This window comes from Conger conger, chromosome 18 (genome assembly GCF_963514075.1).
Source record: "Conger conger chromosome 18, fConCon1.1, whole genome shotgun sequence".
Taxonomy (NCBI): Eukaryota; Metazoa; Chordata; class Actinopteri; order Anguilliformes; family Congridae; genus Conger; species Conger conger.
The window spans coordinates 14468348-14490678 of NC_083777.1; the positions used below are offsets into that span (position 1 = coordinate 14468348).

Sequence of the window (22331 nt, forward strand, 5' to 3'; positions counted from 1 at the left end):
CTGACCAATCTATAAATAATGTTGGTTCAATCCTGTACTTGAGCACAGTACAATCTTTAGGATACACTTGCAGTCTGCAGCTGTAGCTGGTGCATATACAAATGTCTGATCAAGACATTATTTAGCCAATTGAATAATTAAGAGCAGAAGTTGGCACAAGATCCTGAAGTGGATCAGCCCTTGCTGTGTACCCATGGTCCAACTACAGCAGGGGTGTCCAATCTTATCCCAAAAGGGCACAATGTGGTTGCAGCACTATGACACCTAATTGAACCAAGTAACTAATCATGCATGCTCTTCAATCAAGATCTTGAAAAGTAGAATCAGGTGTGTTAATGCTAGGCCATAACAAAATCCTGCACCCACAACGGCCTTTTTCGGATAAAACTGGACACACCTGAACTAGTCAAATTAAAAAAATACAAACACAAATAAATATAAACTTTGGACAATTCCACTTCCTCCGTAAAAGTAAGTTCTGCAATATTTTCTTCCGCGGGAAAACCGCAGAAACATTCAAAGTTCTTCGGGGGACCAGCTCAATTTGGGTTCGAGACACGAAAAATAAAAACGTATTGATTGCTTCAAGTGAGAGTGCAGACTGGAGAAACGATAGTCTATTCGGCCCTCCATTAATAGTCTATTCGGCGCTACAACACAGCGTAACTCTTTCGGATTAATGTGCTTTCCCTGCACAAAATAATAAGCCTGGTTAATTTAATAAATAAAATTATTCATATTGAGAAGGTTATCGACTTGTGAAACATATTTATGGACACAATTGCGAAAGGGAGAGAGAGGGCTTTTCAATGTTAACTGGGGTTATCGTATTAAACCAGTTTCGCAGTTGGCACAGTTCTGTAAAGCAGGCAACATTCACAATCAAAGGCCAGGCGACACATATGATTCGCTATTCATGCGAGATTACCAATAGGCTATTTACTAATAGAAAGATACATTTGACAGCTCCGTTTAACTAGGCTATGTCCTGGAGCACATTCTAGGTAAATAAAATTAAGTACCGACTACCTAAAAATAGTAGGCTCTTTCATCTCCTTTATTTGCAACTACAAACAAACTCATGAACAAAATTCCACAATTATGTAAGTATGAAAGCCCCAAGCGGGTTTCCAAACAAATCGCATGCAATACGACTCGTACGATTGACTAATGATGCGTGCGTTAAGTGCCAAGGCATGTACCTAGAAAAAATGTATTAAATTTATTCTACAATTCTATGCGGATTATAATATAATCATCTCCCCGAAACACGCATACAACCTGCATTTGTTCTAGCGAGTGCGACAGAGATCAAGGCCTAGTTTGTTGTGGAATCCCACAGTTCCGTAGGACAGTTTTCAGAAACAATAACAGCTGCATTGTTACCAAGCAGGCAAGCGTCATGTAACAAATCCACTACATACTATACTGGACGAGAGAGGCGTAAATCAACTGTGTTTATCAAACTCGCTCCAGATGGCCATTTACAGTCTTATGTGCGTGGTATTACATTTTGGTCATATCGCACATGACTTCTACATTTTTTGTGGATGTCACCATCTCACCGAGACCCAGTTTCTAGCTAACAAAATTACAAAGTGCAACTCTTGACGCCATTAAACATAGCGACATTGGACACATCACCACTTTGCTGTGGCTAGAATGTACCGCTAAATTATTTGTGTTGCATTTTTTTTTAAATGTAGCAAGCTATAGTTATTTACCTTATAGACATCTCCGTATGTGCCGCTTCCTATCCTCTGAATTAGCTCGAAATCCTCCTGCGGATTTCGCCTGGAGAGGTCAAAATTGGAATTCATCATCTGAACCCCCGTTTTGCAATCCGATAGGTTTGTTTTTGGGACACCAATTTAAAACCCTTGAAGAAATACACTAAAAAACAACGGCGTAGGGAAAAATCTCTACTTCAATAAGTTTAACATGGCTTCCACTGCGCAATACGCGTGCGCATGAATGTAGTTTACATTCACGAGTCAGTTGACGGAAGAGCGCGACGAGAGTGGGCAGGGAAAGTCGATGATCGACAGCGGGTATTCCAAATAAGTAGGCTTATTACTGTAATAAATCCAAACCTACAGGCAAAGGAGTACTGGATTGTAGAAGGATTAACACTGCTACTCCCTCCCCTAGGGTTCTTTAAACTGGTTTGTTCCCCCCCCCCCCCCCAGGATCCACCACCACAGACAACATGTGAACAGGTAAGTGAAGTACAGTTTGTTTTATTTTACAGGACAACACAGGACACCATGACACTCCCCTCCCCCCCCTCCCTACTGCCTCCCAAAGAGCTCCCCTCCTTTCCTGCAGCACTGGATACGCAAGTAAGCATGGGTTGCACTGGCGTAGCACACACCCCCACAGCCCCCGTGCACAGAGGGCCCTGCCCTAAATGGGACCCTTTATCCAGATTATATATATATTTTTGTTTGTTTTCATTTTTATGTGACTGAACAAGATTCAACTAGTGTTGTTAAACAAGCAGTGGCCCCCTCACCTTGGTTACATGGTGAATAGACCAAACTGAGTTGCCAAAAACCTATATAATCCGAGGACCCCTTGCCTGTATCCCACTACCATCAAATCAAGTCTGATTTAAATTGAGTAGAACCTAGCCCTCTGGGGTTGACTAATGTGAATGGGTCGGTATCGCATTCAAAATGTATAGCTGCAAAGTGTAAAGCTTTTGCAAACTAGTCAGGTCTACTTCCGAGTATACTTCTATCCAAGAAGTACTAAAAAAAACACAACTAAAACAAAATACTGAAAAAAATGCTGAAAAATGAAGTTACTGGAAATATCGTTACTCTGGTTGCTGTTAATCCCTTAGGTATCGCCCACCTTTCTTAAAACAAACTTGAAAATGACATACCCAAAATAAAATTGTTACTATTCTTGAGCCCTCTTGATTACAGGTGTAATCCTGGTTTCCAAGAGTCAAAATGATTCTGAATACTACTAAAACAAAGTTACAGAAGCACAAACAGTGACAGATTATTGTGATAGATTATTTTCTCACTGAATATATTTTTTTCAGTGGATACAGATTATTGTGGCATTTTAGAATTAGAAACTATAATGCATTTGGTTCGCTGGACCCTGAAAGGGACACTGACATTTGACTCGTGTAGTCTGTGGAGAAGGTGAGGCCCTCCAAGTTTGTTTTGCCACCCACATGTTACAAAATGAGGAACTGTTGTTGCTAAAGCAATGGCATCTTAAAATAGGTTATACAGATAGAACCATGCATTTTAACGCAAACGGTTTATCCTGCTACCATAGTGATTGAAAATTGCATTGTAAAAAGAGGAATGAATGCCAAAACAAACTTGCACTGGCCCGGCCGGTCTCGGTTGTCTACAAAAACACTCCAAAAAAACATTATCTGAACACGCTAAAGCTGAAATACCACAAATAACACCATTATTCTAACCAGTGAAGCTGACTGACAAAAGCTCCTGTAATAGCCTTCAGTTAATCTGTTTCTGTCACACATTGAGACCGGAAATTAAGCACAATAAGACGGGCTCAATTAAAAATCTCTCTGAACTGCTGTATTTAAAGCACCACTCCCTTCTGCTCAATGTAATCGGGGCATTCATTGGTATGCCCCCTGCTGGGTGAATTAAGGTTTAAATCAAGACCATGTCTCTGTAGTACTGTCCTGGCTTTCTACTGCTCGAAATGGAGAATGTGTACCTGTGCTACAATATGTGCTGCTTGGTCAGGAAAAGTCAAGCAAGTACTGCTTTTGTTGCCTTGGACTTGCCTTGTTTTGCACATCGAGCTGCTTTTAGAAACGTCATTATTATGTGTAATTACCAAAAATGTGAATCCCACAGGACCCTATGATTATGAATAAATAGCTGACTATGCCTGGAAGGCCAAAGCAGCAGGTCATGATTGTATTAATTTTGCAGGGGTGTGGTGGCCTAGTCATTCATCATTCCTTGAGTAATTTTGCATTTGTTCTACTAGTTTATGTTGGGCACACGCAGACTATTTTTATTGAGCTTTGAGTCCTCTGATTGCAACTATCTTTCCAATAGTAGGCTACTCTGTTGACCATAGTATATGAAACAGGCTTTGATTTTTGTTTTTTCTATGCGTTTAAAAGCCTGAGATATGGGATTGATTCCAGACATGGCATGCCAGACATAGACAGTTAGAAGAAATACAGCTGTATTCAAATTAGAGCCACAGTGAAAGACCATTTTTGGACCTGAATTTCTTACATGGAAGAGGTGGGAAGGATTGTACAGCCAAACTTGAGGTCATGAGGTCAACACTGGCCTTATGAGAGTTTCAGACTGAGCATCAGTAAGTCGATGTACAATGTTGTGAGAGTTTTTGCCCACTTCCCAATTTCCTCTATTATTGCATATTTGTCACACTGAATGGTTTCAGATATTGAGACAAAATGTAATATTAGACAAAGGGAACCTGACTAAACACAAAACACATTTTAAAAATAACTTTTTAAATTTCATAAATAGTCATCAAACATTCTAATCAACCGTATGAAAACGTAATTGCCCCTTTAAACTTTAGCCGGTGGTTGCATCATGGTAAATGGTTGGCATTTATATAGCACCTTTATCCAAAGCGCTGTAGAATTGATGCTTCTCATTCACCCATTCATACACACACTCACACACCAACGCCGATTGGCTGCCATGCAAGGTACCAACCATCTTGTCAGGAGCGTTTGGGGGTTAGGTGTCTTGCTCAAGAACACTTCGACACACCCAGGGTGGGATTCGAACCGGCAACCTTCCGACTGCCAGACGACTGCTCTTACCACCTGAGCCATTGTTGCCCCCTCACCAGCACCAAATCTAAAATTGTGGAGTTCAAAGCCGAATCAAGAACAAAATATTTATGTTCGCATTGTACAGTGTACTGCATATGCAGTTATGATGTCTTGCCTTTTATGCTTCACCCCAATATTAATTTGACTTCTTTATGATATTTATTTTTGAGATCTAGAAGAAGAGATGACAATAGCAGTGAATACAGTAGATGGCACTAATGCACTAATTTTAGTCTACAAACTGCCATAAAACTGAAGGAATGACGCTGCACTTCTGTTACATGTATGTGTTTGACTTGATTGCCCCCTGTTGGTGATCCTATGTTTCTCTCTCTCCCTGTGATTTGGAGCTCTGTCCTAACAAGCTGCTGATGCTGCCTCCACCAGCCTGTGGCCCTATATAAGCCCTGCTTCAGCTAAAAAGGTGAAGGAAAAATGGTTGAACATGCTATTTGAATGCTGGAGTTTTGAGACCAAGAACGGCATCTACAAGAATTTCTTAAAGACACTGCGCTCTGCTCCAGGATATAATGGCAATGCTTCTTTCACAATAGAGGATGTGCGTGATCCAGTGGGTGGCAGTATGGCCATATAGGCATAACCAGGCAATACAAACCAAATAAGACAAAGAATTAGAGGGGAAAGGTGCAAGTTTTTGAGTTTGTTTGGATTGTGTGGTTTATGACTTCTAATTGCAGTGGTGGTAGGAGGAAAGAAGGATGGAACGGTATTGGAAGCAAACCGTGTTTTTAGTGACTTTGGGAAGGAGTTGTGAAAGGAAGTGAAAACAGTGGGTGTAATTAAAAGAGGAATTGTAATTGTGGAATGCCAGTCAAAGAAACCAAGGCATAGAGATATAAAAAATCAAGATTCAGCATTACAAAGGTAGCCTGTTTTCCCAAGGATGAAAGGGCACCTGTGAAGAGGCTGGTTAGTCGAGGCGGATAGTTTCATGGAGAGTTACCTCAAATGGTGTGTTTTGATTGGTAGTTACAGGGTGAGGGCATCTAAGGTTCCAATGAGGTGTTATTGGTGTCAATATTATAAACATGTGGCAACAGTGTGTCTAACAAGGGTGCACAGGTATATAAGGTATGGGGAAAGAAGGGTGTTGGCTGTCTAAAGGTCAAGCTGTATGTTTTCACTGTGGAGGAAATCATGAAGTGTGAGAGAGGGAAGATGGAAATTGAGATGGAACGGACATGAGTAGGGGGAAATTTTACATTTTGGCAGTGAAGAGAGTGAGGGCAAGAAAGGGAATAGTGAGGAAAGAAGAGGATAGAGCTGGTAAATGAGGGAATATGATGGATCAACAAACCAATGTTCAATAAAAGCAAAAAACCTCAATCTAATCGGCCTGTTGTCACTTGGCCATGACACCGGCCTGCACACCTTTTGTAGTTTTACTAAGCTTGGGTTTTGTGGTCTGTGTTGTTAGGGCAGGTGTGGTGCCTCCTCTGCTTGCTTCCCTGTGCTGCTGCCGCAGGCAGGACCAGATTCCTCACCTTGATGAATGGTCCTCATGATGTACATGACATGGTGGTGGGGGGGTTGTCACAAGTTTCCCCCAACTGCTCAGGAAATATTCTCCTCCTGTGAATGTCCCCACTATCCCATTCTGGGTCCATATCCATGTAGGTCACAAATACATCGTAGGCAGACACATCAACGATGATGTTGCATAAGATGACCAAAGGCCAGTGATGGGTCATCCTCTTTCAGCTGTATGCTCCTGTAAGTTTATCAAGACTATCCCCTCTTCCCTTGTAATTGTTGTAGTTGGGCGTAACTGGATCCTGTAATCTTGCTAGGCACATACTGATGGGACAATGGCTTCTGAAGAACCCATCATACATCCACTGATTTCACCAAAATGCGTGTACAAAATGCATTTCCCCAAAGAAACAGGTTCCACAATTATTGGCACACCTGGTTTAATTAAACCTACAACAAATTATAGGAAAAGACATGCAGCTGATCATCTTTGCCACTGGTGGTGGCATGAAGTATTTAACCAGGGGTGCCAATAATTGTGAAACCAGTTTTTTTGGGAAATATTTTTTTACTTGTAAAATTTAAGACTTTGATTCCATTAAATTATTAATGAAGCACACTACTTTGCACATAATAAACAATCACTGAGCACTTTATTAGGAATACTATACTAATACTGGGTAGGGCCTCCCTTTGCTTCATGTCATGGATTCCACAAGATGTTGAAAACATTCCTTTGAGATTCTGTTCCATTTTGACATGATTGCATCACGCAATTTCTGCAGATTAGTCAGCTGCACATTCATGCTGCGAATCTCCCATTCCACCACATCCCAAAGGTGTTCTAATGGATTCAGATCCAGTGACTAGGAGGGCCACTGAAGAACATTGAACTCATTGTCATGTTCATGAAACCAGGTTGAGATTACTTTTGCTTTGTGACATGGTGCATGATCATGCTGGAAGTAGCCATTAGATGATGGTAAATGGCAGGCATTTATATAGCGCCTTTATCCAAAGCGCTGTGCAACTGATGCTTCTCCATTCACCAATTCATACACACACTCACACACCGACACACCGACGGCGATTGGCTGCCATGCAAATAGGCTGTGGCATTCAAGCAATGATTGATTGGTATTAATGGGTCAAAAGTATGCCAAGGAAACATTTTCCACACCATTACACCACTGTCACCAGCCTGGACTGTTGACACTGCCACTCACTGGATGTTTTTGTTTTTCTGAGTAAACGTTTGAGACTTGTACATGAAAATCCCAGGACTGTACATGCTTGCTACTTATCCCACACAGCCCAAAATGCACATTGAGCCATTGTGTGTGTGTGTGTGTGTGTGTGTGTGTGTGTGTGTGTGTGTGTGTGTGTGTGTGTGTGTGTGTGTGTGTGTGTGTGTGTGTGTGTGTGTGTGTGTGTGTGTGTGAAAATGCAGAACCCTACAAAGTGTCTTCACCTGTGCCCTGTTCTCACACTCTGCTGCAAGAAAAACAAACTGCAAATTGCATTGTATTTCATTACCTGTCAAAAGCACTAATTCCGAAATACAACACTGGGCGTATTGTGCAGTTTTCGTTCCACAATTAAATCTTATACTGACCTCGGAATGTACTGAAGGCTAATCCATGTACCTATTGTATTTGTCTCTGTGAGCAGAGGTGTTGCTCTGAACATGACAAAACACTAAGCAATCATTATTATGGTTGCTTCAGCAATACTGATTATTAGTGTGGTTGCTATAGCAGTCGCCTCTGTTCTCTTGCATACTTATTATTCTTATTCTCTTTCCACCTAAATTTCTGCACGCTACTCCACCTACAGATTTTAAGCTAATCATGCCACTCCAACTTCATAATACTTAGCTTGGTTCAATGCAGTGTGCTTATACAAACATTTCTAAGCTTGTGACAATGGTACATGTGATGGTCTTTCACCACACATAGAGAAAGTATATGTGATGCTATTTCAGCTGGTAGGACAAAGAATAAGCTGAAAAGATGTCACGTTGGTTCTGCGCGTGAAGCAAGCTACACAAAGCTGAAAAATAACCAAATACTCATAATAGTGGTCATTTATCAATAACATTGCAACAGACTGGCATCATACAGTATGTTTATAAAGCATGATTTTCTATTGCAAATGGGTATACTCTTGGTTGAAACATGCACTTAGCTACCAGGATTGTGAAGCCAGTCAGAATTCAGTGCCTGTCCTTCTTATCTACACTTAGTGAGCACTTTATTAGGTATTTATTACTTATTTTCTAGATGCTGTAGTCTATCCTCTTGGAGGTTTGACATGTTTTGTGTCCAGACATGCTCTTCTGCATGCCACTGTTGTAATGTGTGGTTGCATTACTGTCACCTTCCTGTCAGCTCTAGAGACTGCATAAAAATCCCAGGAGATCAGCAGTTTCTGAGATACCCAACTGGCACCAACAATCATTCCATGGGCAAAGTCACTTAGATCACATTTCTTCCCCATTCTGACACTTGGTCTGAATGATCCTCTTGACCACGTCTGCATGCTTTTATGCATTTAGTTGGTGCCACATGATTGGCTGATTAAGTATTTGCATTAACAAGCTGGTGTACAGATCTACCTAATAAAATGCTCACTGAGTGTATAGGCGATGTTAATGTAATTATTGCCACCCTTGATGAATATGTACAAAAAATGCTGGACTAACGTGTGTAAAGTAGTGTGCTTTATTAATGATTCAAGTGTATTCATATTTTCAAGCGTAATAAATACTGCACCCCAAAGCGCTAAAATGCTTTGCTATACGTAAGATGTTGTAGCAAAGATATTCACTGGAGACAAAAACTTTTAGCCACAATTTATTTTGCATTGTATGCTTGTTGAATTCATAGGCAGCTGGATTCTTGTGGTTAACCATAGTAGGCCTATATGTTTGAATGCATTTAAGTTCTACGGATTAATGTAGTTAATTACTTTGTTGCTAAGGTTAAGAAAAAACACTTCATCCTTTTTTTCATTTTTCATTTCATTTTCATTTATTATTTGCTCAAGTATTTGTATTCATATTTAGTTTTCTCTGTGAGGCATTTTGTAACACTTGTTTAGATAATTAATCATTATTCATATCACACTTATTATGTAAGTATTATTATAACTCCAATGTAATCAACTGTCCAGTCATATTCTGCCTGCAAGCTGACTACTAAAAATCCACACAGATTGTTAAAACCATTCTCCGTTTCTATTTGGACAGTTTCTAATACTTTAAGATGTGTTGACTTAGGCAATGCTACAACAAAACATTTTCTCAAAGTGAAAAATTCCAAATATTTCTTTAGGCCAGTACATTAATGTACTGAATGTTACTCTAGGATTAATCTCCTTTAAGTGCATTTTAGAATTCAGTAAAACTCAACAGGAAAAAGATTATGGAGACCTATTTATGTTTTACAACTTTATTTAAATGTAGGCTTATAAAAGTCCATTTGACTTGCGTGTTTGAAATCAGTAATAATCATTCCCAAATGCAAACATTACATTTCAATGTCTCTCAATGTGCACAACAAAGGTTTTACAAATGAAAATTAATGTGGTTGATATTGGAACCAATATGGTGACACTTCTTTTCATATTTCCACATCAGATGACAGAAGCCAAGGGTTTGATCTGTAATCGTCAAAAATAAATATGAAAGAGGTCATCAAAATGGCAAATACCCCATTTTAAATCTGCTTATATGTGATTACATTTACATGAGTCATATTTTACACCATAATTGAATTCAAATGCCTCTTAATATGCATATACATTCTACATCTCCAACTGAAGTGATTAATAGTACAGTACTGTGACACTTTATTTCACATTTCAACAAATCAGAATACAGAGGCCATGGGTTTGATCTGTAATCGTCAAAAAAAACATGAAAGAGGTCACATATTATGTGGAACCTTGGAACAATGACATATAAAGGATGGCTTCTGCAATTGTTCTGCTGCAAGCTGATTCTAGTTGATCTTTTCCAGAACTTTCCGCACCTCCTCAGGATTATAACCCCAAGGACCCACCTCACCCTGGTTTGAAAGACAAAAACAAAGTAACATTGTGATATGAACACCGTACTCATATTTGACTCCAGGGCATAAAGTAAATGACAGGAAAACAATGGAGGCCAACATTAGATATACAGCCATACATTGTGAAAAATAAAGCTTTGAATAAGAGTTTAATTTCAAGATTGACTATCACTGATGTAAAAAAAGATGTAAAAATAGAAGGAATGTCTTGTGCACAAACATGATTGCGCACAATCCGTGATTGTTTATTAATCCATGAAGTTCTGGTGACCGCAAGAAAGCATGTAATCCAGATGAAGGCTAGAAGTGGTCCTCAGCTGACTTCAGAAATTCAGAAAAAACTGCACATTTTCTGGATTATCACGAAGATGTCTTGACATCCAAGAGATGCTTGATTGCCAGTATGGTGTTTATTTTAAATGTAAAAAGCACATTTTACTTCTGAAAAACTCAGATTAGATATAATCTGGCAGATATTGTATTATGTATGGTCCTTGTGAGAAGAGCATGGACCTTCCAAAATTTGCATGATACTCTGGTGAATGGGGAAAAGAGGTGTGTGTGGCACCTCCACTGTCTGTTTGTGTACAACCCTAATTGGAGCCATTGATGCAATATGGCTATGGTTTGCCAACAACATAGTTAACCTAAACTGCCATATAAGTGATAATCCTTTGCATACAAGGCTTCATTTATTGTCAATTTAGTCAAGTTTGAGTTTTTTATTTTTATTTTTTTTATTCACATAATTTCAAAATCATACCTTATAGATCACCTTTCCTGACTGCAGCACGTAGAGTCTTTCTGGTAAAGCTCCATATCTTGATGTTGTAATGTCAGTCATTTCATCCACCACGACCGGACAGAGGAGGTTTTCCTTCACTAGGACCTGAGCTGCAGCTAAACGTTCCTGAAGGTTTCTGTGCGTTTTTATGTCAACGTTGTTCGTAAAAGACCAGCCATCTAGAGTGAGAACAAATAATTGAAAACATATTTTCCAAACAAATTTGCATAATGTTGTACAATGAATTGTACAATGATTGGCCCATGGAATAACATTTAGCAAAAGTTGCCTCTGTCCAATATATTCAGCCTTTCAAATGATTCATGAGAAAGATAATTTCTTCTGGCTTATACAAGAAATCATAGTTCGGACCCGCACAGAACAGTTCTATGGAATTCGTATAGGCCATGCAATGTGTACTGTATATGTGCTTGCATGCATGCACGTGTGTCTATATACAGTTTTATATATACAGAATTATTGCCACCCTTGATAAATATGTACAAAAAATGCTGGACTAATGTGTGTAATAAAGCACACTACTTTTATTACATTTGGCAGACACTCATATCCAGAGCGACATACAGTTGATCAGACTAAGCAGGAGATAATCCGTCCCTGGAGCAGTGCAGGCTTAATTAAGGCCTTGATTAAGGGCCTTGGTCAAGGGCCCAACGGTTGAGTAGATCTTATTGTGGCTACACCGGGGATCGAACCACCGACCTTGCGGGTCCCAGTCATGAACCTTAACCACTACACTACAGGCCGCTCTAATGATTCAATGGAATCAACCAAAGTATTACATTTAAAAATAATAATAATACAAAATGCATTTCCCCAAAGAAACAGGTTCCACAATTATTGGCACACCTGGTTTAATTAAACCTACAACAAATTATAGGAAAAGACATGCAGCTGATCATCTTTGCCACTGGTGGTGGCATGAAGTATTTAACCAGGGGTGCCAATAATTGTGAAACCAGTTTTTTTGGGAAATATTTTTTTACTTGTAAAATTTAAGACTTTGATTCCATTAAATTATTAATGAAGCACACTACTTTGCACATAATAAACAATCACTGAGCACTTTATTAGGAATACTATACTAATACTGGGTAGGGCCTCCCTTTGCTTCATGTCATGGATTCCACAAGATGTTGAAAACATTCCTTTGAGATTCTGTTCCATTTTGACATGATTGCATCACGCAATTTCTGCAGATTAGTCAGCTGCACATTCATGCTGCGAATCTCCCATTCCACCACATCCCAAAGGTGTTCTATTGGATTCAGATCCAGTGACTAGGAGGGCCACTGAAGAACATTGAACTCATTGTCATGTTCATGAAACCAGGTTGAGATTACTTTTGATTTGTGACATGGTGCATGATCATGCTGGAAGTAGCCATTAGATGATGGTAAATGGCAGGCATTTATATAGCGCCTTTATCCAAAGCGCTGAGCAACTGATGCTTCTCCATTCACCAATTCATACACACACTCACACACCGACACACCGACGGCGATTGGCTGCCATGCAAATAGGCTGTGGCATTCAAGCAATGATTGATTGGTATTAATGGGTCAAAAGTATGCCAAGGAAACATTTGCCACACCATTACACCACCGTCACCAGCCTGGACTGTTGACACTGCCACTCACTGGATGTTTTTGTTTTTCTGAGTAAACGTTTGAGACTTGTGCAGGAAAATCCCAGAAAATCAGCAGTTACAGAAATACTCAAACCAGCCCGCCTAGCGCCAACAATCATGCCACGGTCAAAATCACTAGGATTTTTTCCCCATTCTGATGGTTGATGTGAAGATTAACTGAAGCTCCTGACCTGTATCTGCATTATTTTCTGGCTTGCGCTGCTGCCACACGATAGGCTGATTAGATAATCACATGAATAAGTAGGTCTACAGGTGTAAGTAAACCAAATAAAGTGCTCAGTGAGTGCACATAGACGTCAATAAAAGGTGAGAATGTGAACTACATCTAAAATCTACACAACCAAATTTGAGAAGAGCCCAATCAAGAAATGTCTTTGTCCCAAATATTATGGAGAGCATTGTATATTATTTTCAATAATTGCTTATGTGTGCTTGTCACTGAGATTACTATTATTCACATTTTTTTCATGATAGTGTTTGGAGTGCATGAGCTACAGCTACCTGTTGCATGTGCCTCAGCAATGTACACTACAAGAAAATCTGCCACAGCACCGAAGTCCTTGACAAGCTGTTTGAATTCATCCAGCTTGAAGAGAAACGGAGGTCAGGTACAACTTCCAAAGCTTAATACCAGGGGTCTGTTCTCTACAACAGAAAACATTAACCGGATTAGTAATATTTATTTACGAAAAATACAAACACTATAGATTGCAACCGCACAAAGTCATGTACTTAAAATTGCGAGCTACTAACTAGCTTGCCAGTGTTTACTTGCTACCTTTAAAAAAATCGTGTAATCGCCGCTTTCTGCCCTCTAAGTTGACAACCGGAGTGTCTGGTGCTCGCTTTCCAACAAACGCTTCGTCTCCGAGAGAAAGCCATAATCGTCTAAAAACCGCTTTTGCAGAAGCCAACGTAGCAAATGTAGGTCCCCAGTCTTCATACTTGAACTTTGGATTTTGGATCATAGTTGATTTTTCGCCAAACTTCAGCATAATTCTCTTCGCTAGTCCAGGTGCAAAAATCCGACAAATTCGGACAGCCACCGTCATCATAAGCATATAGAAAAAGAGAATAACACTCTTGAAGTAAACCATCAGTTTCCCCATTGCGTTGAATCTTTATACAATCCAAACACGGAAACGCAACTCGACAACTGGAGTATTCTCCAATGATGTTACGAATGATACCGAGGCTTCGAGCCGTGTATCGAGAAGCAACTCAGTTGTCCCTGAAGACCCGCTTGGAGGGTTGTATAGTTTTCGAGGAATCACGTGACCGCCGACAAACGAGGAAAAAGTCCAGATGTCTTCTAGAGATTGTTGAGCATAAAAATCCCAGATCAGCAGTTTCTGACATACTCAAACCACCATGTCTGGCACTAACAATCATTCCATGGGCAAAGTCACTTAGATCACATTTCTTCCCCATTCTGGCATTTGGTCTGAAAAACAGCTGATCCTGTTGACCAGGTCTGCATGCTTTTATGCATTTAGTTGGTGCCACGTGATTGGCTGATTACGTATTTGCATTAGTAAGATGGTGTACAGGTCTTCCTAATAAAATGCTCACTGAGTTTATGTGCTATGTTAATGTATTAATATTTTCAAGCGTAATAAATACTGCACCCCAAAGCACTAAAATGCTTTGTTTTATGTAACATGTTGCAGCAAAGATATTGACTACAAAAACTTTTAGCCAGTGTTCATTTCGTATTGTGTGCTCTGTTGAATTCATAGGCAGCTGGCTTCTTGTGGTTAATCTTAGTAGGCCTACATGTTTGAATGCATTTACAGTGCATCCGGAAAGTATTCACAGCGTTTCACTTTTCCCACATTTTATGTTACAGCCTTATTCCAAACTTGAATGAATTCATTTTTTTCCTCAAACTTCTACACACAACACCCCATAATGACAACATGAAATAAGTTTTTTTTTAAATTTTTGCTAATTTATTAAAAAATAAAAAACTAAGAAATCACATGTACTTAAGTATTCATAGCCTTTGCTCAATACTTTGTTGATGCACCTTTGGCAGCAATTACAGCCTCAAGTCTTTTTGAATATGATGCCACAAGCTTGGCACACCTATCTTTGGGCAGTTTTGACCATTCCTCTTTGCAGCACCTCTCAAGCTCCATCAGGTTGGATGGGGAGCGTTGGTGCACAGCCATTTTCAGATCTCTCCAGAGATCTCTTCAATCGGATTAAAGTCTGGGCTCTGGCTGGGCCACTCAAGGACATTCACAGAGTTGTCCTGAAGCCACTCCTTTGATATCTTGGCTGTGTGCTTAGGGTCGTTGTCCTGCTGAAAGATGAACCGTCGCCCCAGTCTGAGGTCAAGAGCACTCTGGAGCAGGTTTTCATCCAGGATGTCTCTGTACATTGCTGCATTCATCTTTCCCTCAATCCTGACTAGTCTCCCAGTTCTTGCTGCAGAAAAACATCCCCACAGCATGATGCTGCCACCACCATGCTTCACTGTAGGGATGGTATTGGCCAGGTGATGAGCGGTGCCTGGTTTCCTCCAAACATGACGCCTGGCATTCACGCCAAAGAGTTCAATCTTTGTCTCATCAGACCAGAGAATTGTGTTTCTCATGGTCTGAGAGTCCTTCAGGTGCCTTTTGGCAAACTCCAGGCGGGCTGCCATGTGCCTTTTACTAAGGAGTGGCTTACGTCTGGCCACTCTACCATACAGGCCTGATTGGTGGATTGCTGCAGAGATGGTTGTCCTTCTGGATGGTTCTCCTCTCTCTACAGAGGAACGCTGGAGCTCTGACAGAGTGACCATCGGGTTCTTGGTCACCTCCCTGACTAAGGCCCTTCTCCCCCGATTGCTCAGTTTAGATGGGCGGCCAGCTCTAGGAATAGTCCTGGTGGTTCCGAACTTCTTCCATTTACGGATGATGGAGGCCACTGTGCTCATTGGGACCTTCAAAGCAGCAGAAAGTTTTCTGTACCCTTCCCCAGATTTGTGCCTCGAGACGATCCTGTCTCGGAGGTCTACAGACAATTCCTTTGACTTCATGCTTGGTTTGTGCTCTGACATGCACTGTCAATTGTGGGACCTTGTATAGACAGGTGTGTGCCTTTCCAAATCATGTCCAATCAACTGAATTTACCACAGGAGGACTCCAATTAAGCTGTAGAAACATCTCAAGGTTGATCAGTGGAAACAGGATGCACCTGAGCTCAATTTTGAGCTTCATGGCAAAGGCTGTGAATACTTATGTACATGTGATTTCTTAGTTTTTTTATTTTTAATAAATTAGCAAAAATTTCAAAACGTTTTTCACGTTGTCATTATGAGGTATTGTGTGTAGAATTGTCTGTAACATAACAAAATGTGGAAAAAGTGAAGCGCTGTGAATACTTTCCGGATGCACTGTATGTTCTACAGATTCATGTAGTTAGTTTAAGAAAAAAACACTTTGTCCTTTATTTTTTCATGTCATTTTCACTTCTTATTTGCTCAAATATTTGTATTCATATTTTATTTGTTTTCTCTGTGAAGCATTTTGTAACACTTGTTTGGATAAGTGTGATATGAATAAGGATGAATTATTATATAAGTATTATTATAACTCCAATGTAATCAACTGCCCAGTCATATTCTGGCAGTATGCTGGGTGTAGTTGGCCTTAAGACAGAGGTTGGCAATGAGGACCATCTACGTATATCAGGTTTTCATGCCAACTTCTGGCCTTAATTCGCCAATGTTTTACCTGCATTTTTTGGTAAGCACATGGATAACAGCCAAGTTCTTGTGTCCCTATATGTGCATGCGCTGTACGGAGCGTTTACTTTACAGGATTGGTTCTATTACAAAACAAGTGTGGAATCTTTTCCTGGTGGAACCCAATAGTTTAATAATTACTAAAAATCCACACAGATTGTTCTCCTTTTCTATTTGGACAGTTTCTAATACTTTAACATGTGTTGACTTAGGCAATGCTACAACAAAACATTTTTCTTAAAGTGAAAAATTCTAAATATGTCTTTATGCCAGTACATTAACGTACTGAATGTTACTCCAGTAGTTTAAAACATTTCAGAATTCAGTAAAACTGAACAGGAAAAAGATTATGGAGACCTATATATGTTTTACAACTTTTTTTATTTAAATGTAGGCTTATAAAAGTCTATTTGACTTGCGTGTTTGAAATCAGTAATAATCATTCTCAAATGCAAATATACATTCCAATGTCTCTCAATGTGCACAACAAAGGTTTTACAAATTAAAATTAAAGTGGTTGATATTGGAACCAATATGGTGACACTTCTTTTCATATTTCCACATCAGATAACAGAAGCCAAGGGTTTGATCTGTAATCGTCAAAAATAAATATGAAAGAGGTCATCACAATGGCAAATATCCCATTTTAAATCCGCTTATAAGTGATTACATTTAAATGAGTGATATTTTACACCATAATTGAATTCAAATGCCACTTAAGAGGCATATACATCATACATCTCCAACTGAAGTGATTAATAGTACAGTACTGTGACACTTTATTTCACATTTCAACAAATCAGAATACAGAGGCCATGGGTTTGATCTGTAATCGTCAAAAAAAACATGAGAGGTCACAAATATTATGTGGAACCTTGGAACAATGACATATAAAGGATGGCTTTTGGATATCTTCTGCAATTGTTCTACTGCAAACTGATTCTAGTTGATCTTTTCCAGAACTTTCCGCACCTCCTCAGGATTGTACCCAAAAGGACCCACCTCACCCTGGTTTGAAAGACAAAAACAAAGTAACATTGTGATGTGAACACCGTACTCATATTTGACTCCAGGGCATAAAGTAAATGACATAACTGTAGGAAAACACTGGAGGCCAACATTAGATATACAGCCATACATTGTGAAAAATAAAGCCTTGTGGGGTCCAGGCTTTGAATAAGAGTTTAATTTTAAGATTGACTATCACTAAGATGTAAAAATAGAAGGAATGTCTTGTGCACAAACATGATTGTGCATAATCCGTGATTGTTTATTAATCCATGAAGTTCTGGTGACTGCAAGAAAGCATGTAATCCAGATAAAGGCTAGAAGTGGTCCTCATCTGACTTCAGAAGTTCAGAAAAAAACTGCACATTTTCTGGATTATCACGAAGATGTCTTGACATCCAAGAGATGCTTGATTGCCAGTATGGTATTTATTTTAAATGTGAAAAGCACATTTTACTTCTGAAAAACTCAGATTAGTTATAATATGGCAGATATTGTATTATGTATGGTCCTTGTGAGAAGAGACCGTAATATCTTTTTTTCATGATACTCTGGTGAATGGGGAAAAGAGGTGTGTGTGGCACCTCCACTGTTTGTTTGCGTACAACCCTAATTGGAGCCATTGATGCAATATGGCTATGGTTTTTACCAACAGCATAGTTAACCTAAACTTCCATAGAAGTGATAATCCTTTGCATATACAGCTTAATTTATTGTCAGTTTAGTCAAGAAGTTTAAGTTTGAGTTAAAAAATTTTTTTAATTCACATTATTTATTTCAAAATCATACCTTATAGATCACCTTTCCTGACTGCAGCACGTAGAGTCTTTCTGGTAAAGCTCCATATCTTGATGTTGTAATGTCAGTCATTTCATCCACAACGACCGGACAGAGGAGGTTTTCCTTCACTAGGACCTGAGCTGCAGCTAAACGTTCCTGAAGGTTTCTGTGCGTTTTTATGTCAACGTTGTTTGCAAAAGACCAGCCATCTAGAGTGAGAACAAATAATTGAAAACATATTTTCCAAACAAATTTGCATAATGTTGTACAATGAATTGTACAATGATTGGCCCATTGAATAACATTTAGCAAAAGTTGCCTCTGTCCAATATATTCAGCCTTTCAAATGATTCATGAGAAAGATAATTGCTTCTGGCTTATACAAGAAAGCATAGTTTGGACCCGCACAGAACAGTTATATGGAATTCGTATAGGCCATGCAATGTATACTGTATATGTGCTTGCATGCATGCATGTGTGTGTATATATACAGTGGGCTCCAGAATTATTGCCACCCTTGATAAATATGTACAAAAAATGCTGGACTAATGTGTGTAATAAAGCACACTACTTTAATGATTCAATGGAATCAACCAAAGTATTTTACAAAAAATGAATACAAAATGCATTTCCCCAAAGAAACAGGTTCCACAATTATTGGCACACCTGGTTTAATTAAACCTACAACAAATTATAGGAAAAGACATGCAGCTGATCATCTTTGCCACTGGTGGTGACATGAAGTATTTAACCAGGGGTGCCAATAATTGTGAAACCAGTTTTTTTGGGAAATATTTTTTAACTTAATTTAAGACTTTGATTCCATTAAATTATTAATGAAGCACACTACTTTGCACATAATAAACAATCACTGAGCACTTTATTAGGAATACTATACTAATACTGGGTAGGGCCTCCCTTTGCTTCATGTCACGGATTCCACAAGATGTTGAAAACATTCCTTTGAGATTCTGTTCCATTTTGACATGATTGCATCACGCAATTTCTGCAGATTAGTCAGCTGCACATTCATGCTGCGAATCTCCCATTCCACCACATCCCAAAGGTGTTCTATTGGATTCAGATCCAGTGACTGGGAGGGCCACTGAAGAACACTGAACTCATTGTCATGTTCATGAAACCAGGTTGAGATTACTTTTGCTTTGTGACATGGTGCATGATCATGCTGGAAGTAGCCATTAGATGATGGGTACATTGTGGCCATGACAAGATGCACATGGTCAGCATGAATACTCAAATAGGCTGTGGCATTAAAGCGATGATTGATTGGTATTAATGGGTCCAAAGTGTGCCATGGAAACATTTGCCACACCATTACACCACCGTCACCAGCCTGGCCTGTTGACACAAGCAGGTTTGGTCTATGGATTCATGCTGTTGGCGCCAAATTCTGACGCTACCATCTGTATGCAGAAATCAAGATTCATCAGACCAGGCTACATTTTTCCAGTCTTCACCTGTCCAGTTTTGCTGAGCCTGTGCCCACTACAGCCTCTGCTTACTGTTCTTGGCTGACAGAAGCAGAACCTGATGTGGTCTTCTGCCACAAGGTTCGGCATGTTGTGCATTCTGAGATGCTGTTCTGCATAACGTAGCCTTTCTGTCAGCTCAAACCAGTCTGGCCATTCTCCTTTGACCTCTGATCAACAAGACGTTTCCATCTGCAGAACGTTTCTGAGTAACCTTTGAGACTGTTGTGAATGAAAATCAGCAGTTACAGAAATACTCAAACCAGCCCGCCTAGCGCCAACAATCATGCCACGGTCAAAATCACTAGGATTTTTTCCCCATTCTGATGGTTGATGTGAAGATTAACTGAAGCTCCTGACCTGTATCTGCATTATTTTCTGGCTTGCGCTGCTGCCACACGATAGGCTGATTAGATAATCACATGAATAAGTAGGTCTACAGGTGTAAGTAAACCAAATAAAGTGCTCAGTGAGTGCACATAGACGTCAATAAAAGGTGAGAATGTGAACTACATCTAAAATATACACAACCAAATTTGAGAAGAGCCCAATCAAGAAATGTCTTTGTCCCAAATATTATGGAGAGCATTGTATATTATTTTCAACAATTGCTTATGTGTGCTTGTCACTGAGATTACTATTATTCACATTTTTATCAGGATAGTGTTTGGAGTGCATGAGCTACAGCTACCTGTTGCATGTGCTTCAGCAATGTACACAACAAGAAAATCTGCCACAGCACCGAAGTCCTTGACAAGCTGTTTGAATTCATCCAGCTTGAAGAGAAACGGAGGTCAGGTACAACTTCCAAAGCTTAATACCAGGGGTCTGTTCTCTACAACAGAAAACATTAACCGGATTAGTCATATTTAAGAAAAATACAAACAATATAGACTGCAACCGCACAAAGTCGTGTACTTAAAACAATGAGCTACTAAGTAGCTTGCCAATGTTTACTTGCTACCTTTTAAAAAATCGTGTAATCGCCGCTTTCTGCCCTCTAAGGTGACAACCGGAGTGTCTGGTGCTCGCTTTCCAACAAACGCTTCGTCTCCGAGAGAAAGCCATAATTGTATAAAAGCCGCTTTTGCAAAAGCCAACGAAGCAAACGTAGGTCCCCAGTCTTCATACTTGAACTTTGGATTCTGGATCATAGTTGATTTTTCGCCAAACTTCAGAATAATTCTCTTCGCTAGTCCAGGTGCAAAAATCCGACAAATTTGGAGAACCAGTGTCACCATAAGCATATAGAAAAAGAGAATAACACTCATGAAGTGAACCATCAGTTTCCCCATTGCGTTTAATCTTTATACAATCCAAACACGGAAACGCAACTTCACGACAACTTGAGTATTCTCTCGTGATATGAAGAATGATACAGCTGCTTCTAGGCGTATGTCAAGTAGTAACTAGGAATCACGTGACCGACGACAAACAAGGAAAAAGGAAAGTCCAGATTTCTTTATACATGTTTAAATCTGAAACCATTGCATTTATGCAATGTAATGTAAATGTAAATGCATTTATACTTTATTCATTTGATCTTTGTTTAAGAAAAGAGTGGTATCATCAGACATCTGGGATAGTTTAAATTCTCTTCCGAATGTTGAATTTCCATCGAATTCCAAGAGCTTCCATTATTTGTGAAGCTAAGAGAAATGAAAAGGGAGAAATCTGACATCCTTGTCTTATCTCACAGCACATGACAAATCTTTGAGATACCGTGAGAATTTTTTTCCTTCCTGGAACATAGCAAGCACTAACGGTGCAAGTTCAGTACAGAACGTTTGGTAAAATTCCCCGGTTAATTCTCAAGGGATTTATTGTCTTTGATCATTTTTATTACTTAATTGATCCAAATCTCCTTGTCACATTAATGTTTAAAGTCACAATTCATTTTCCTTATATCACGCAGCAAATTATTTAAAAAAACAAAAACAAAACATCATGTTAGAAGTTTGGCAATTTGATTTAAACAGTCTTGATAAAACCGGGCTACATATTCTGATACATCCCTTGGATTTACATTAGGAACACTAATTATTTTACTGACATTTACTTAAACCTCTTTTCTAAACAAGCAAATGTATTTCTCATGTAGACTGTCCTCAGTTTTTATGTTTTACAGTGATACACTTTCAATGATCAGCCAAAACTGACTCAAAATAATTGGTCAAAAGGTTAACATTGGCTTAATGTCCATGGAATTGCATTTGCACTTTCAGTTCTTTACGGTCTACAAAAGCCTTGATTCCAACAACGAAGGCTTTCTTTCCCTCTTTTCTCACTTTTTCAACCTCTGGCCAAAAACAATTCAGTGTATATCTGTCAATCACAGAGAGATCTTTACAATGCATCTTATTTTTCTTCAGGAATTCTGAAGAAAAACCATTTTTTGCACTTTTGCTTTTCCGACAAGGGAATCTCATTCACTGTTTGTGGCTTTTCAACCTTCCCTTC

At 39.3% G+C, this 22331-nt stretch overlaps 3 protein-coding genes and 1 long non-coding RNA gene across 6 annotated transcripts in view; 1 reads left to right on the forward strand and 3 right to left on the reverse strand.

Annotated features, from left to right (window-relative positions):
* The window catches only part of LOC133117905 (mitogen-activated protein kinase kinase kinase kinase 3-like), a 37829-nt gene extending 35854 nt beyond the window's left edge, over positions 1 to 1975 (reverse strand). For all 3 annotated transcript variants that reach the window (XM_061227417.1, XM_061227416.1, XM_061227415.1), the window contains exon 1: positions 1725 to 1975. In XM_061227417.1, the coding sequence (XP_061083401.1) occupies positions 1725 to 1823 (99 nt within the window). In that variant the 5' untranslated portion in view covers positions 1824 to 1975. The remainder of the gene's footprint in view (positions 1 to 1724) is intronic.
* Positions 417 to 6237, forward strand: LOC133117907 (uncharacterized). The gene is made up of 3 exons (XR_009706334.1): positions 417 to 471; positions 2190 to 2219; positions 5182 to 6237. It is a non-coding gene; the product is annotated as an uncharacterized LOC133117907 (long non-coding RNA).
* A 3612-nt stretch (positions 6238 to 9849) lies between these two features.
* Positions 9850 to 14292, reverse strand: LOC133117906 (type I iodothyronine deiodinase-like). Its single transcript, XM_061227418.1, has 4 exons — positions 13633 to 14292; positions 13356 to 13499; positions 11162 to 11361; positions 9850 to 10395 (listed from the first exon to the last, which is right to left on the reverse strand). The coding sequence occupies exons 1-4, from the start codon at positions 13961 to 13963 to the stop codon at positions 10330 to 10332; spliced, it is 741 nt and encodes a 246-aa protein (XP_061083402.1). The 5' UTR covers positions 13964 to 14292; the 3' UTR covers positions 9850 to 10329.
* Positions 14293 to 16955: 2663 nt separating this feature from the next.
* Positions 16956 to 21233, reverse strand: LOC133118219 (type I iodothyronine deiodinase-like). Its single transcript, XM_061228032.1, has 4 exons — positions 20836 to 21233; positions 20563 to 20706; positions 18391 to 18590; positions 16956 to 17601 (listed from the first exon to the last, which is right to left on the reverse strand). Exons 1-4 carry the CDS (start codon positions 21164 to 21166, stop codon positions 17536 to 17538), a joined length of 741 nt encoding a protein of 246 aa, XP_061084016.1. The 5' UTR covers positions 21167 to 21233; the 3' UTR covers positions 16956 to 17535.
* Between the last annotated feature and the right edge of the window lie 1098 nt (positions 21234 to 22331).